This window comes from Dasypus novemcinctus, chromosome 3, assembly GCF_030445035.2.
Source record: "Dasypus novemcinctus isolate mDasNov1 chromosome 3, mDasNov1.1.hap2, whole genome shotgun sequence".
NCBI lineage: Eukaryota > Metazoa > Chordata > Mammalia > Cingulata > Dasypodidae > Dasypus > Dasypus novemcinctus.
Window position 1 is genome coordinate 78539229 of NC_080675.1, and position 17911 is coordinate 78557139.

Genomic DNA, 17911 nt, shown 5'->3' on the forward strand with positions numbered 1-17911 from the left:
CCTCACAGCTTCTGGAACTGAGAGCCCCGACCCTAGTTTCCGCATCATATTTATTAGGAACTCCAAAGCAGCTGTTCCTCAACAGCACAGCAATGTTTAAAATAATTGGGGGCAAGTGCAACGAATAGGAAGCGGGTATGCCAGTTTCCCACAACAGGTACAGAGGTGAGGCAGAGAGTATTCTAGGTAAAAGGAGCTGCAAGAGTAAAGTGAAGTAAGTTTTTCATCTTCTTTATTCAAGAGCAAAAACAATCGACATCTTAAGATAAAAAAATTTTTTTCTCAAAAAACATAATTCTACAGTTTTTGTGTTTAACAAGTTGATACTTTTGATACAAAAAGTGTCCACATTCTTTAATTGCTTAAGGATCATCTAATCCTGTATTAATTCAATTAGTAAATATTGAGCACCTGCTATGTGCCAGGCATTATAGTCCATGAACCATTGTTTTCTAGATTCGTGCAGTGCACAAGCTGTACAGTCATACCAAGTGAACAAAAGGATCTTATGTTAGAATGGGAGACAAACAATAAACAAACAAAATATATAGAAGGCTGGGTGGAATTAATGCATTGGAGAAAAATAAGGGAAGGCGGAAAGGGAGTGACAGGTAGGGCAAGATGGTAACACTGGTATTTTTATAAGGGGGGTCAGAGAAGACCTTACTAATAAAGTAATTTTTGAACCAAGACCTGAAGTAGGTGAGAGCAAGCTTTGGCAATATGGAAGTAGAGTGAATGGCAAGTGCTAAAACTGTCAGGATGCTTGGCCTACTGATGCTTGAATAACAGAAAAAAGGAATAGAGTGAATAGACAGAGTGATAGTGATTAGAATGAAATGAGTATTGGGAAGAATGTTCGATCCAGATTGTGTAGAACTTCACAGGTCTTTGTCTTTTAATCTGAGTGAGCTGGAAAGATATTGGAAGGTTTTGAGCAAAGAAGTGACATGATCTGACTTAAATTTTAAAAAGATCACTGCCTAGTGTGTTGAGAATTGACTCTGGGAGCAAGGCAGAAGCAGAGAGACCAGTTTGAAGGTGGTGAAAAGGAAAAAGATCCTGGATATAATTATAAACTTGAAATTAAAATGATCTTAATTTACCATTCTGCCTCCCCCCCACACACAAACATCTCAAGGTTATTAGTTTAGAATTATGGTAAACCCCTTTTTTAACATTCTTCTATGGAAAAGGAAAAAATATGACGTGGGGAGAAATATAAACTGAGGAAAACAATGACATGACATATTGCAACCACTGGTTTGTCAGTTGTCACTATGAATTTTCTTCCTCCCTAGTAACTATCATGGCATGGCCTATCAGAAATACAAAATGTTCTAGAGAGGAGCCATTCAATATTTTGTAAAATGAGTGTAACATACAACAAAACTCCTAGCAATAAAGGAAGGATAATTGGGGCTTGGGAGAAGAGTTTCCGATAGGGTTCAATATGAAAATGTGTATTAAGGATTTCATTCTCTTTTACTTTTGTTCAATTATTTTCTTAAGTTTAAATATTCCCTATTCTTTGTCTAAGTGTCTTTGCATGGCATTTTTTTTTCAAACACATATTGCTTTATTTATCGTTTCTCTGAATTGCGGAAATGTCAGCAGCAGGCTGAAAGTCGCAGAAGGGCACAGTTTGCTGGGCAGCCCCCAGGCCCTCTAGGGGGAAGCAGCTGAAAGAGGTGATGCCCCTGCAGCAACTCTCAAGGCTAGCTCCTTCCCCAGGTTCCCAGGCCAGGGAAGGGATTTTGAAGCCAATAAAGGTCCTACACCCTTGATTTGGGGCCAAGGTGCATGGGCAGGGTGTGTGTCACCCTAAGGCATGGAATCAGGCAGAAGTGCTCTTCCTACCTAGCAGCACCCCCAGATACTGGTCAAGGAGCCAGAGACACATTTAAAATTTCACCCATTGCATGGCATTTTAAGTATAAAAATTGTAAGAAGGGAAAATTAGTCATTGCTATCTCAGTTTCTTCAGTTTCTTTTAATATATTTAGGTGGTCCAGTACCAAGAGACATTTATCAGAGAATCAAAAAACTTGAGGATAAAATCCTTGAATTGGAAGGCATCTCTCCTGAGTATTTTCAATCAGTAGTAAGTATAAGACCCTTTAAAAATTAAATACGTGTTATTTTATTTCAGAATTCTTTGTGTAATAATTCTTACTGATTTGTGATTTCACTGTTTTAATAATTTTTAAATGAATGAACATAGTCCCGTGGAGGGGGTCAGTTCTTTAAACTTCTGCTTCTAAATATTGTATTATAGACTTTTTTTTTTTTAATAAAGATTTATTTATTTCTCCCCCCTCCCTCCATAGTCTGCTCTCTGTGTCCATTTGCTGTGTGTTCTTCTGGGTCTGCTTCTATTCTCATTAGGTGACTCCGAGAACCGATCCTGGGACCTTCTGGAGTGGGAGAGGCAATATTCTCTTTTACCACCTCAGCTCCCTGTTCTGCTATGTCTTTTATTGTCTCTTCTCTATGTCCCTTTTTGTTGCATCATCTTGCTGCATCAACTCTCCGCATTGGCTGGCATTCCTACATGGGGTGGCATTCCTGTGGGGGCCAGCACTGTGGGGGGGCCAGATCGCTGTATGAAGCCAGCTTGCCTTCACCAGGAGGTGTTGGGTATCAAACCCTGGACCTCCTAAGTGGTGGACAGGAGCTCAATTGCTTGAGCCACATCTGCTTCCTAGACTCATAATTTTTTAAGTAGTAGTCTTTCATTATACATTATCCAAATTCTTAAACTTAAGCCATTTTCATGGCATGATTTAAATCATCCTGGATAGTGATCAGTCCTGTCACTGTGAACTTACTGTTTTGTAAAACAAAGACTTCCTCTATCAGTTATCCTTTCTGTCTTTTTAACCTTTCTTCACAGATTCCTGCCTTTAGCTAATGCTCACATTTCTTCATACTGAACAAACACCTCAAGATATGCTACTCTGCCTTTTTCTTTGCCTTAACCACTAGACTTTGAAAGACTAATCTATTATTATCTAATTCCTCAACTCTAGCATTCATTCATTCATTCACTCACTCACTCACTCACTCACTCACTCATTCTTGCCCCTTTTCCAAGGACATTACAAAACAGTGTTGTGCTGATACCGTTGGTGGTGCATCAGCATTTTTTAGACAAGCAAACTTGGGCTTGTTGTGTTATATTCCTCAGTTTTCTGAGGTGATTATATATAACAACTGCCTTTTCTGAGTTTTTATTTTTTTAAAGCAATGTTGTATTAGAAAGAACTAAAATAATGCAAAAGTGAGATTTTACTAAAACTCCTATTTCTGAAAAATGATGGAAAATATTCTCTCTGCTTATATTAGCATGGAATTATATAAGTCAACTGGTGAAACTATTTAAAATTCAAAAGTTTACAATGTATACATTGGGTATTGGAGAGAGGTACAGAAAAGAAGTATTTCCAGAGAAAGAAGGCAGATCACATAACAGAAGTGGGCAGCAAGTCCTAACTGTCAACAAGTCAGAGTCAGGGGTTTATGGATTTAATTCCCTTATATGTAAAATTAGATTTTTAAAAGTACAAGGGTTTGAAGCAAGGATTAAATGAGATGATCCGGATCAAGCACTTAGCACTCTTGGTAAAACCTCAATAAATATTAGCTATTTTCATTTATTTAGCTTCAGATACCATTTGTGAAGTAGCATTATAAATAAGATAAGTCACTCAATTCCCCTGGGCTTTAGTTGTCCAATTTTATAAAATTTGTTAGTTGTACAACAGAATTACAAAGCTCTTTGCATTTTTATGATTTTAATAGTCTTGTGAATTTATCTTCCTAGAAAACTTTGTAAATATTTTATGACTTCTCCTGCAACAGTCTACCATTAAGTTTTCCCCATTCAAGCTGCTTTCATTAAGTAATCCCTATAAAGCTTATTTTTCTAGTTCAACTGCATACCTTGTTAATATAATTCTTGTTAATAATAGAATTTATTCTGCAAGAGAATGTGGTAGTATCAGATGCCTACAGTGAAACCTTCTCCATCATTTATCTCTTCTGATTCTGATTTATGAAAACTTAACATATACTTATTATTAGACTTGATTAACAAAAGAACAAGCCCTTAAAACCAAAGTCTTGCTTTTTGGGGAAGTTGTTATACATATGATAGAGTGTTTGGTTAAAAGAGGTAGAAGTAGTCAGATTGTAGAGGACCTTTAATGCTATTCCAAGGAGTTTAAAGTTTTAAAGTCTTTTCTGCTGTCAGGAATGCTCTCTTGAAAGCTTTTGAGCAGAGGAGGGGCTCATGAAAGCACTGTTTAGAGAGGTTTATCTAATACTAACATGGGAGACAAATGAAAAGAAGAGACTAATAACATGGAGACAATATATTAACTTAGATTTGAAGTAAGATCTTGAACTCGGGACATGAAAGGTAATAGAAAAGACTAATGCAAGAGACAGTAGGAAAGACAAGTTGACAAATACTGATAGAGGAAAGAAAGATATAGATCAAGGATGCGTTCAGTTTTGGTTGGGAAAATGATACTGTTAAGTAACCATCGTTGACAGTGGTGGGGGAGAATTTTGGAGGGAGGAAATGTGATTTTGAATTCATAGCATGATATGTAGATAGAAATTATCAAGTAAGCTTCTAGAGACATTTGGGAGAGTATGTTGAATCAATGGCTGAAACAGAATGAATAAGAACACTGAGACTTCCAGTGGCCAGAGGGAAGCTTGGTGGCTGCCTACTTTCAGAAGCTAGGAATAGTATAAATTTTAACAGTATAAAGTAAAGGGAATTATAAAACAGGCTTGGCATGGATGTGTTCTGGCTGTGTTCAGCATTCAGAAAAGGATGGATGATGACAATCTAATAAAGCTAGTGTGTTTTAAAAGTATTTCCAAATGTGTTAAAACCAGTGATACATATATTTGAGTACTAGAATCACTTCTGAGCTAGTATGGGAAGTGGCATTCCCAAATTAATAGTGAGCTACATTTAAGCATTCAGTTAAGCATTCAGATTGACTCTGTCCTCCAGGCCCATGTAACATATTGCAGAGGCCTAAAGGGACAAGAGAAGATTTTATACTCGTCCTTCCACAGTAGAATCAATGAACCATCTCTGTGAGCTGTTCAGAATAGAGTCAGCTCTAGGATTGTCCTTGCTCATGAGTGGAGTTGAACATATACCCTCAGAGGATATAGCATATTATTCAGCACACTCACTATCCTCACATGCTGGAAGTACACACATGGTAATTGCACAACTTTACATATTTATCCCTCAAATGTGCAGGAGGCACAGTCTTCTAGCTTCTAAAGTTAATAAGGGAAAGTTGAACCCTTTGTATTTCTTATGGAATGAACTTTTGCAAATCAAACTTCTGCGCTCTAAAAAGACTCTGATTTTAATTGAAGTATATTTATCCACATTCACATCTAAATGAATTCCGCACACAGTGGGGTCTCTAACAGTTGGATAGAGATTTATCATCATGGGTAACATTGAAGCATAGCATATGAAAAGGGAGACATTAACAGGAAAAAAAAGATACAAGTTGTATTCAGTTCATAAAAGAAAGCCCGATTATCTCATTGTCTTCATTTTATGAGACTTAAAACTCCAAAAATTAAAGTTCATGTAAACAAAATTACGACAAAGGTTAATATTTGTTGCACCTTTTAAATATCTTTACCCTTTACATGAAATAAGGAGAGATTTTAATGTTGTCAGGTTTTAAAATTTTTAAAGGCATGGCTTAACAGATTGTTAAAGGAAAAGGACGTGATTCTTAGGAGTATTTCCAAAGAATTACTGATTTTAAATTATGAAAATGGTAAGTATAAGATGTTTCACAAATATATTTCCACAGTACTTTTTCATGTTGTAGCTCTTACCACTTATATGTTTACACATCTGTTTTTCACACTATACATTGAGCCTCTCAAGGATAGGCACTATGTCTTGTTCATCTTTGAACACACAGAATGTAGAAGTCACCACCGAACTCTGTGAATGAATGGGTAGGATTTGGCTGATGGTTAATTGTTGGACTTTTGAAGGTGTGTTGTTATTACCTTTGTTCCAAAGCACTGTCCAAGCAATTAAGACTCTAGTTTTTAATGGTGACTCCTGGAAGGGAAGTAAGGAAGGAGGGGAGCATTGAAGGCTAAGTCAGCATCATGTGTACAGGCTCTTTGTGTGTAAAAGAGTACAGGGGTCCTGAGCATGAGGGAAACAACCAGGTCAGGCTGGAAAATGAGATTATAAACACATTTTAGAGGGCTTTTAAGGTCACATTAAGCAGTTTGTACTTTCATTGGCATTGGAACACACAGGTAAGATTTTGAGAGAGAGAGAAACTTGTCATTTGGTCCCTGTTTGGTGGCAATATGAAAGTCTGAGTTGAAGAGAAATTGGGGATCAAGGGAATGAGTTTAGGAAACATGTCATTGTCCAAGGCAGAAAGAAATGAAGGTCTGAATCAGTGAGTGGGACTAGAAGGGAAGAAACATTTAAGACACTGCCTCTGTAGAATAGCAGTCCTTTACAACTGATTAGAATGAGAAAAGGGGTTGGGCATAAAAGAGACCTCTTTACTCCTAAGTTACCTTAGAACAGAGGTCCCCTGGACATACATGTACACGGGTGCTTGATCATCTTTTCGGAACATAGCAATTACAGCTATAAATTACATGCTAAGGTAAAATAATGGGAGAGAAGAGAAACTTAAATTCTTTCTCTGGCTGTTTCTTTAGTGTACTGTACTCGTCACATGTTTTTCCTCAGGTACCAAATCCTATTAAAATGTCCACTTTTTATGCTGAAATTCCTTTGTACCTAAGAAATTTTGAAATTAATCCAGTGTGTCCACAATAGATGTAGTATTTCTAAATGTTATTCTTGTTAAAATACCCTGCTCAGGCCTAAAATAAACTCTAAAGACCACATTTTACTGTATTTTTAAGTTTTTGAGTCACTCATGTGTTTATTCTCCACATTCTCACTCTTGGATTCATAATACAGTAATCTTATTGCTCAGTGACTTGGAAACTATCAACTATAGGTTAAACTGTTAGGAAAGTAGATTTTCATCAGGTGTTCCCAAGCTACCTCTTGGGAAGGTCTAAGTGACTGAACAGTGACCAAATTAAACATTAAGTCCTTACCTGCCAACTGGCAGCTTGGCAAAGGAAAAAAACTATTTGATTTTTTTCCCCGTATTTAATAATTTCAACACTTAATTATATCCCACTTATTATAACTACCGAAAGAGGCATACTCTGTAGTCTCTGAATCAGCTTTTGACACAAAGGAAAATGTGAATTTTAACCTTCCTTCCAAATCCCAGTGGTCAGAAATGCTCATGAGAATATTTTGCCACCCATGTTCATAGTTTCTTTGTCATATTTACTGATTTGCCATTCAAAGTTTGTAATGTGAAATTGTTATTTAAGAACAAACTCTAGAAAGAACTCATTAGATCAAGGTTTAAAAGGTTGACTTCTTCCCCAGGCAGATGGCAAGACAACTGCAGCACTTCCAGGTGTCCCATCAGATACAGTATAGTCCAGGAGAAGAAGAGAAACTGTTCCTTTTGAGGGCTTTCTCTTAAGGGTGAGGATGCTTTATCCAGAAGCACTCTCTCTCCCCTCTAACAGACCTCTCCCTATTTACTGACCAGGATTGGGTCCATGTCTATTCTAATCAATGGCAAAACCAGTTTCTTTGCTTGGAATGGGATCGGTATTCCCAAGTCACGTCTCCACATAGCAGCAGTAGATTGCTGCTTGCAAAGGGAACCCCAGTACCCATTATCATCAAGTCAAGGATGTGTTTGTATTTATACTCCTTGGCCTGCTATGCTAAAATTCAGTTTTTCTCTATCTATTGTTGCATTATTTCTTTCTCATCCTGGGATAGAAAGGTTACAAAAAAAGAAGGAAACTAAGTAAAAAATCTCCAGAGTAATACTTTCTATATTCACGCAATGTATTATAATCTGGCAATTAAGGAGAATATAAGTATTGCTAGGAAAAAGCATGTTGCTACAGTGTTACTACTATATACTCTTATAGCATATCCTTGGAGGATAACTTCCAGAATGTGAGAAGGTAGATGTTGATTACAGACAGTGTTTCATGAGTTCGTGAGCTTTGTTTCTGGGCTTTATTTCCGTAAGGGTTCTCAGAGGCTCTCCATATGTTGCACTGTATTCTTTAAAGGAAAATCTAAACATTGGTTAATTGATTATTCTCTCTCCCTCTTCTTTTTACTTTTAAACTAGAATTTTTCTGGAAAAAGAAGAAAAGTTCAGCCTCCTCAAGTAAGTTAAGATACTGCATTTTCATTTTGGTTTCTGAAACAGTTTGATTAGTTTAATAACATCCATATTAGTAAAAGTTCCTACTGTGTCTGCCCATTACTTCATATTCTAGAATTTAGGACTGAGGAAAAGGACAGCATAAATTAATGTACTTGAAATAGAGAAATAATTTTATTAAGAGCATGGAGTAACTCAGATGGGCCACATAAAAAAAATCTTCATCCTATTTTGATAGAAGAATGTATCAGTTACAAAGTGCTTGAAAAACAGTAAATGCTCAAATGATTTAAACTTCCTTTCTCCTCCATTCTCTCCACCTCTTGCTGACACCACTAATTAGCACATTTAAGTCAATAAAGGGTGCTTGGCAGAGGTTAACTTCAGTCCACTCTGTCCAAAATACTGTAGTTGAATTTCAATGCTAGTCTTTAAGAATTGGTCAGCATATATTGTAGTTCAACTTAAAAGTTATTTTCTTGAGGAGAAAAACCACATTTTTCATGCTCTTGAATATTTTAAATATTTATAGTTCATTTAGTACTTTTTCTGCATTAAGACACTTAAGATTCTTATTCAGCAGTTGTGTTCTTATTGTTTACAGCAGAACTATTCACTGGCAGAACTTGATGAGAAAATTAGTGCCCTCAAACAAGCCCTGCTCAGAAAATCAAGAGAAGCAGAATCTTTGGCAGGTCACCACCTTCCTTGAAAAACTCCTCTCATCCTTATTGTTTTACTTTTTTAATATATATTCATGTAGTATACATTGTAATTAATTAAATGGATATGCACTTACCAGTGTAGACTTCCTTACGAAGTCAAGGTTTATTTTCATTTGAGTCCAGTTTGCAGTACGTAATCTTCAAATAGTGAGTTTAGAAATAGCATTGCATTTAAAAGAGCATGTCAGAATTTATTCTCTTCTGTTATAAAGGAAGATTGATTTTGGATAATAATATTTAAAAGGACTATATATTTGTAAAATCAGTGTAACCAGTTTGTTAGTTTATGATACTTTGCACATAATAGGCATTTAACAAAAATTTGACTGAAATGAATTTTAAATGTGTGCATAAACATTTTTTTCAAATGTCAATTTTAATGTAAATAAACAATAGAATTCTTTGTACATGTATTACAACTTCAGTCCCTTACTAGCTGTGTGACCATAAGCAGGTTATTTTAGTCTCTCTTTGTACCTTAATTTCCTTATGTGTAAAGTGGAGATAATACAACAGAACCTACTTTATCAGTTGTTATGAAGAATAGGTGAGTCAATGTATGTACAGCTTTTGAAACAATGTCTGGCCCAAGGGTAGTATTCAATAAATATTAGCTATTAGTATAAAACCAGGTCTATCTTTGGGCAGTAGATAAAATGTTACCAACTAATTATAGTGTCCGTTGAAAACTTCACCTTTTTATAGAACCTCAGTTATGTTAGGACATATATTGCCGTAGGTGCAAATTAAACATTTAAAAGATGCAGCTACAGCTAGATAGGAAATTGTTCATGGATGGCTTTTAGGTCAAGAATTGTTTGGTTACAAGAATCAGAAATTCACCAAAATAGTTTATAAAGGAGAGTTTAAAAAAAGAATCAGAAATTGGGAACTTAATTGTTGGAAGTGTAGCTGGACATTGTGGGATCTAGAAAGTCACCAGGCAGCTAATCTTTTTATGTCTCTTTGTCTGGCTGACTCTGGCTCTGCTCCTTCTCTGTATCTAATTCCTTCTCTATCTCCTACCCTCCTTGTTTTCTGCTTTTTCCCTCTTTGTTTCTTTCTGTCTTATACACTCATCTATGCATCTGCTTTATTCTCTTTCTGTGGTCTGGTTTTTCTGAGAGCTTCTGCAATTCTGCTTACCCACATGGGGTAACCGTGTCAGCTCTCTATAACCTAAGCTCGTTCATGGTGTTGAGCTGCCATGGTGCAAACTTTGAACCCAACTCTACAATGTTAGAACTTCAGTGACCACTGCTTACCTCATTTTTTGTGTCTTTTAGTTCATATTCTTCAGAGACTGAACCTGACTTTTTTGGTCAGGGATCTGACTTAAGTTCTGACCAGGATGAAGGGGTCAGGACCTCTTCTTAGATGGATGCAGTGTACACACAGCCTTGCACGATTTGTGGAAGCCTCGAAAATGGGATCACTTGGTAAAAACTGGGCACTTTGGAATCATTCCCAAGAAGTTTGGATGTGAGCTAGGTCAAGTCCACTAAAGTCTTACTACTATAATATATTTCATCTCTGTCCAGAAAACTCATCCTTCAAGACATCTTGCCTAACTTGATCCAGTACTATAGGTACAGCTACAAATGCTTCTTCACCAGTGCCCTGCTTGACCAGAAGTGATCATCCTGCCAGAATGACATCCTTTAGGTTTAATGACACATCTTTTACATTGGAAAAGGTTATTGATTTGGAGGTGGGTAGGGAAATCTGGAGAATGGGATTATATCCTGGTCAGTGATCCAGACCAGGAAAATCCATGAGTCTATTTCTTGACTATCTAGGTAGTAGAATAAACTTCCAAAGTCATATCTGACAATCCAAGGATCTGCCTGTTAGGAGGATTTCCTTTTTCCATTATCCCTCAGGTCTGTTCTTCTGAAGGACATTAGAGAGGAGTCTTTAGTCTACTAAGTACGTATTGTCTGATGCCATCATCCTTTTCTACTTGAGTCTGGAGCCAACAGAAGAGGCCAGTACTTAACACCATGTTGGCATGAGCTGAAGAGGTCCTTGTTTTTCCAGGTTCTTCAGGTATTAACTACCACCTCCCCCCCCATCCCCCGAATTTTAATGGACTTTCAGTCATTGTCTTTCTTGAGTATGCTATTAACTAAATGGTGACCCCAGGAATTTTTTGTAGGGGTAAACTTGCTCTAATCACCAAGATACCTCATGACCATTTCTGAAGGATTTTTGTTATTTAGCTCTTCTTATCCCCATTGTTTCATCTTAATAGCCCAATCCTTGAGACTAAAGGAGGGCAAGTGACCGGAAAGAGGATTGCAGGGACAGGAAGCCCTTATTCCCTTGTTTGCCCATATAAATGCTCTATCCCTATTCCCCCTGCCGGTTGCATTCCAATCTAGGAGAAGGTATTTTACAAGGAGTTGGGGGTCAGGGAATGGGCACCAACATGATTGTCCCATGGACAAGGGTTGGGCTTCCCAAACTTCGAACTATGCTGAATGTTTTTACTGGCTAGGCCCCTGAACTTTTTCAAACTCATAAGTACCTAGACCTAGTTGTCTTCAGCAGTCTCAGCAAAAAAGAGCATAGTTCTGCTTTTCCTTTTCTGCTTTTAGCCATACAACCTGGTGCAGAAATGTGTTTCTTTGCCATTGTACTTTAATTATGTCCACAGGGAATTACATTTCTACATTTGATGGCTGGCTTTTAAATCCATCAAAGCTTTGCTTTAGTAGACACATGGTTTGGGTCCCAAGAGATTTTAGGCAATTGTTTACCTCCTTTGCCATCACTTACCTCAAACTATCAGTTTTCCATGGACTAGGGATTCCTCTGTGTCTACCCATGTCCCTTATCTCTATTCCTCTTTACCTAGACTCCACAGCTAGGTCTAACTTTTTGCTCAAGATCTGTTAACTTGCAATCCCACTCCTGGAATTAATCTGTTATAGGGAAGGAGTGTTGTTATAAAGAATGTGAGGAATCTGAGTTACAGGAAGTTTAGCCATGCTGTCACTCTCTCTCCCTCATTGGCTCATATTGTTCGGATTCTGCTGCATATCTGCCTCATTCCCATTGTAGCTTGGCTTCTCTGAAGATATCCTCTTTCCTGCCTCCATACAATTCAGGCTTGCTCAAGGCTTTGGACATGGGGTTGCTGCTAACTCTGACCCAGATCTTTGGCTTCAGTGTTCAATGTTTGTTTCTTATGATTCAAAATCTAGAAAAAAAAGGAAGTCATATTCTCAACTTGGGTCACTTCACCCCTGGACCAATGAGCTGTCGCTTGAGTTTTGGGATCTCCAGGAACAAAACTGCTTTGTGCAGCCAGTTTTTTGGAGGTTGAACAGGACTTTAAAAAAAGAAAGCAAGCGCTGGAAGCCTGGCCCTGTGATTTAGACTGCTGAACATACAATTGACCTCTAAGTTTTAAATTCTCTAAGAAATGTTTTTGTTCCATGACATTAACTGTGGAAACTTTTTATGATCCTTTAACTCTCAGTATGCGCACCATCAGTGTCCAAAATTTTAGTGTGAGGTTTCTTTTTTGAGTAATTCTGTCTGTAAGGATTGATATTTCATGATTTTTAATCTTTCTTAGATAACCTCCAAAGGACAAAGAGAAATTTAACTTTCAAAAAATAGAATAAAAGTCATTAAATCTAGTAATTATTATATGAATCCATTCGATCCCTTTATAAATCTATGATACACTGTGGGATCTTAATGATTTAATTTTCCTATATCTTTTGAAACCCTTTGCTATTTCATCATCCTGGGAATGCATTAATCATTACTAATTATTCCCAACTATGTTAAAGATAACTAAAATAACAAAACAGAATGAAAGAATCACCGAGGATGATATAACAGTGAAATAAATCATCACTATGTTATCATTGTTTATTTTATTTTATTTATTTTTAAAGATTTATTTATTTCTCTTCACCACCCCCCTCCACCCCCTCCGCCCACAGTTGTCTGTTCTCTGTGTCTATTTGCTGCATGTTCTTTGTCCGCTTCTGTTGTTGTCAGCGGCACGGGAATCTGTATTTCTTTTTTCATTGTGTCTTCTTGTTTTGTCAGCTCTGTGTGCGTGTGGCACCATTCCTGGGCAGGCTGCACTTTCTTTCGCACCAGGCGGCTCTTCTTACGGGGCGCACTCCTTGCGCGTGGGGCTCCCCTACACAGGGGACACCCCTGTGGGGCTCCCCTACACAGGGGACACCCCTGTGTGGCACGGCACTCCTGGCGTGCATCAGCACTGCCCATGGGCCAGCTCCACACAGGTCAAGGAGGCCCAGGGTTTGAACCGTGGACCTCCCATGTGGTAGACAGATGCCCTATCCACTGGGCCAAGTCCGCTTCCCTATTATCCTTTTTTTTAACATCCTGCATTGCCCATCACCCAAAGTAATACATCAAGAAGATATGAAAAAGTCAAGAGATACCATCTCTAGTTTCTTTTGGGGGGGAAGGAGGGGAGGAGGAAGGTTGTGGGGCTTACAATTGAGATTTCTGAATTTTTGCCCATAATGGTAAGAAGATAATTGACAGAGAAAGACATTTCACATTTATTAAAGGAATCAGAACATGAATGCAAAGAGACCAAAAACAAGTCATAAGCCCTGGTCCAAGGGGTTTGAACTCATTTGTTATTAGGATCTTTGAAAATCCTGTTAAAATGAAGTCAAACTGAATTACAGTGGGCCTTAATTTGGTATGACTCATATTCTTATAAGCAAAGGAAATTTGTTTATGAAGAACAAGCTACAGGAGGAGACAGAAAGAGACAGCTCATCACATAATGGAGGCAGAGATTGCCCACCAGCCCTACCATAAAGCTACAAACTTCAGAGAGAGCCTGATCCTGGTGACACCTTGATTTTGGACTTCTAACCTCCAATAAGGTTGTGAGTCAATATATTCCTGTTTTTTAAACCAACAAGTTTGTGGTATTTGTCATAGCAGCTCTGGCAAACTAAGTCAGATAGATATTCTAGATGAGTTTTCTCAAACTCAAGAATCTAGTGAACCATTTATTTTTCAGAACAAAAAGGAAACATGGTGTTCTTATCCAATTACTCAATAGGAAGGACTTTATCATATAATATTCTGTGACAGGGACCTGGACTATCTAATTTTGGTCCATCTTTTAGGATGTTCACCCAAATTTCCTGATATACTTTATAAATTGACAAATGCTTTAGACAGCAATGTATACAAAGGTGATTGGAAGAAAATAAATGATGAAGAAATGTAAAAAAAATCATTGTACACTCTAATTGGTGCATATACATCTAAAATTGTTTCACAATAATCACCATCCCTCATAAATCATCAGAGTTTTTAAACGTATTGCATTTTCACAATGTAAGGACAAGAAGAGCCAGAAGTAATGATAACTAGAACCTATTAGAATGTATTTTAAATCTGGAATAGATATTTACAAGATAGAGATGTTCTAAGTTCATGCATGGCAGATGAACAGTTAGTTGCACTCAAAAGACATTGTGTATTTCAAAACTAAGAAAACACGAAATTGGATTTGCTATGTTTAAATTCATATAAAAGTTTCTAAAAAAATTTTAAACTATTCTTTTATACTTTTATAAATTATTTGTAAAATGACAAAATATATTTCAGAATTTTTAAAAAATCCATTGGACCCAGATGGCAAATGGTGATAACTATTTTTCAGGTATATTAAGAGTTAAGATATGTTTTTAAAATTAGAAAATGTTTGTAAAATTCATATGTGTAACATTGAATTTTTAAAATTGTACAAAAGTATCACTATCAAAGATATATTTTTAAAAATGTTTCCAAGAAATTTAAATACATGTGCAATCACTTCCAACACACATATTTCCCTTAGGAAATTTTAGTAGAGAAGAATGAATAAAGCTTTGAGAAAATTCTTAGATTTTAAAATGGTCATGTTTCTACTTTTTAAAAAGAGGAAACATTGTAAATAGCTGGCAAACTGCTTTCCTGATGTAAAAAGTAGGACATTTTAAAAAACAACCACTTTTCGGGTGACAGAGTCTGGAGACGATGCCCAGAAATGGCACCTCGCAAAGGGAAGGAAAAGGAAGAACAGGTCATCGGCCTTGGACATCAGGTGGCAGAAGGAGAGAATGTATTTGGTGTCTGTTACATTTTTGCATCCTTTAATGACACTTTTGTCCATGTCACTGATCTCTCTGGCAAGGAAACCATCTGCCGGGTGACTGATGGCATAAAGGTGAAGGCTGACCGAGATGAGCCATGTTGGCTGCCCAAAGATGTGGCCCAGAGGTGTAAGGAGCTGGGTATCACTGCCTTACACATCAAACTCTGGGCCACAGGAGGAAATAAGACCAAGACCCCTGGAGCTGGGGCCCAATCAGCCCTCAGAGCCCTTGCACATTCAGGAATGAAGATCAGTGGATCAAGGATGTCACCCCCATCCCCTCTGACAGCACTCCCAGGAAGGGGGGTCACCATGGTCATCATTTGTGAACAGGACTCCACAATAATTTTCTGTTAATAAAGTGCCTTCACATAACAAACAAATCCTTTCTTCGGGGACAAAATGCTTAAAATGACTTGTTCTTGATAAACAGAATTGTTGAAGGAATTCAGTTCATTATAAGTACTAAATTCTTTAGATGGCCTTACCACAGTGGTCTTTATCTAAACTGCTATAAAGCCAGTGGTAAATAGAAAATTTTTTCAGTTGTAAGTTTGAATATTGGTATATTTTAGACTGTCAAACATATGGAGCTAAGTTAGTAATAGATTTTTACTGTTCAGAATTGCAAAGTTAGAGGGCCCCCTTCCCCCACCTCCAACTATGAACTATTTCAAGCATACAGAAGAAAACAGACAATAATATATCAGACAACCATATTCCACCCCCATATTTAATAGACATTAACATTTGCCATATTTGCTTTATGTTTTATATTTAAAGAAATAGGAAAGATATAGCTAAAGGCTACCCCTTTCCTCTTCTCCAGTTAGAACCACAATTGTGAAGGCATTATATATCATTCTTACGTATGTTTAGAGAAGTATAACCAAACTTAAAACATGTTTTTTGTTTTTTTGGTTTTTTTTGGCTTGAAACAACAGAAATGTATTCATTCTTTCACAGTTCTGGAGGCCAGAAGTCTGAAGTCATTATCACTGGGCCAGAATTAACGTCCTCCAAAAGCCTTAGCGGGGAGAACCCTTCCTCACCTCTTCCAGCTTCTGGCAGCTGCTGGCACTCCTAGGCTTGTGGCTGCATCACTCTAGTCTCTGCTTCTGTCTTCATGTGGCCTCCTATTTCTTCTTCTATTTCTCCGTGTGTGTGTCTCATATATATGTTCATTTTTTAACTATGACAAATTGTTTCTTTTCTGTATCATCACAGTTGATTTAAACATTTAAGGTTTAATAACATAGAAATTATGTGTTGAAATTCACTGTGTTGCTAAAGAAGGTTCGCCTCCATGTGTTGGTCTATTACATAGCCATCTTTTTTTTTTCCCTTCTGAGAATCCTGATCTCATTTTTCTGTCTCAATTGAAAGACAAATGGTAGGTGAACTCTCATCCCAATGAACAAATTTGGAGGAAAAAAAATATGACTGATGCTTGAAGTTCATGGCCCTGATCTGTATTTGTCTTTATAGTGTAAAATCTAGAAAAAGGGAATCAAAAGGACATTCTCTCGACCTTCAGACTAAGGTCTGAAGCTATTAGCCCAATGTGCCATTGTAATGTAAAAAAGAAATTTCCATACGCGTCAAATAACAAGCATTGAATGAGGCTGGGTATACACTGATACCCAGGTGGGATTTCTGCCCTTATAAGCCTTACAGTTTCTGCATGTCCTCATCCATAGCACTGACAATAGTCCTACTTGTTTCTTTTCAAGAAAGCTGGGGGTATCTGGAAATGCCCAAGAAGCATAACTAACATTATCAAGCAAATACAGGAATGAAAATTACCAGGAAAACTAATGATTATTAGGCTCATGTATTAGGCTGTTTTTGTATGCAAATTACAGAAAACTACTTATCCAACTTAAACAATGAGAGGATTTATTATTACACATAACAAGAAATCCAAAGTTAGTTAACTCACCAGGTCAGTAACAGTCTCTTAAGGATCCATTTTCTTCCCATCCCTCTGCTCTGTCATCTATGGGCCAGTTTCTTCATGGAGGCAAGATGGCTGCAGTATTTTCAGGTATCACATCCAGATAAAACAATGCAGAAAGCGAAGCAGTATTTCTTCCCATGTGCCTTTTTTTTTTTTCTTTCAATCAGATGCCCCTTACATCTCATTGGCCAGAATTGCATCATAAGCTCTTTATAAACCAGTCACTGACAAGTGGAATTAAATTTCCATGATTGGCTTAGACCAATGTACTTCATTTAGAAATATTTACTGAGGACCTCATGCTCTTTATAGCTGAAAATAAACACAAACCATTAAGAAAGGCAAGCATTGTGTAAAGCTCAGGAATATACAAACATTTATGTGAATGGGAAAATCCTGTTAAATTAATTCACCAGTTAATTCATTTTTAATGTTTTTGTCTGAATATACTAGTTATCTACAAAAGGGAAAGAAGATCAATGGGAGGTGCCTATTCCCATGTCAGTGACAAGTTTTCCTGATATTTTCTTGCTCTTGGCAAAATAATTACACAAATCTGAAACTTCAAATGGGAAAAATAATAGAAAGTAGGCATCACCCAATATTTAAACTCTTGTTCTTTTCACCAAGGAAACACCATTACTGAAAAGACATTCTCTTCTCTCAAGAAATAAACATAAGTCCCTGACACTGTTTCATATTTTGTCAATGAGCCAAACTTTGTTTTGTGTTAATGATTAGATTA

General features: G+C 37.1%; 2 protein-coding genes across 6 annotated transcripts in view; both read left to right on the forward strand.

Moving 5' to 3' along the window:
- MBIP (MAP3K12 binding inhibitory protein 1) overlaps positions 1-12927 on the forward strand; it is a 32650-nt gene extending 19723 nt beyond the window's left edge. For 2 of the 5 annotated variants that reach the window (XM_004465779.4, XM_071213975.1), the window contains exons 7-9: positions 2007-2104; positions 8286-8324; positions 8926-12927. In XM_004465779.4, coding sequence (XP_004465836.1) covers positions 2007-2104; positions 8286-8324; positions 8926-9033 — 245 coding nt within the window. In that variant the 3' untranslated portion in view covers positions 9034-12927. The remainder of the gene's footprint in view (positions 1-2006; positions 2105-8285; positions 8325-8925) is intronic. The other 3 variants (XM_023590944.3, XM_058293543.2, XM_058293544.2) reach the window with 3 other exon arrangements.
- Positions 12928-15098: 2171 nt separating this feature from the next.
- Positions 15099-15563, forward strand: LOC131276268 (small ribosomal subunit protein uS11-like). The gene has a single exon (XM_058289149.1). It carries the CDS (start codon positions 15099-15101, stop codon positions 15561-15563), a length of 465 nt encoding a protein of 154 aa, XP_058145132.1.
- Positions 15564-17911: the final 2348 nt, after the last annotated feature.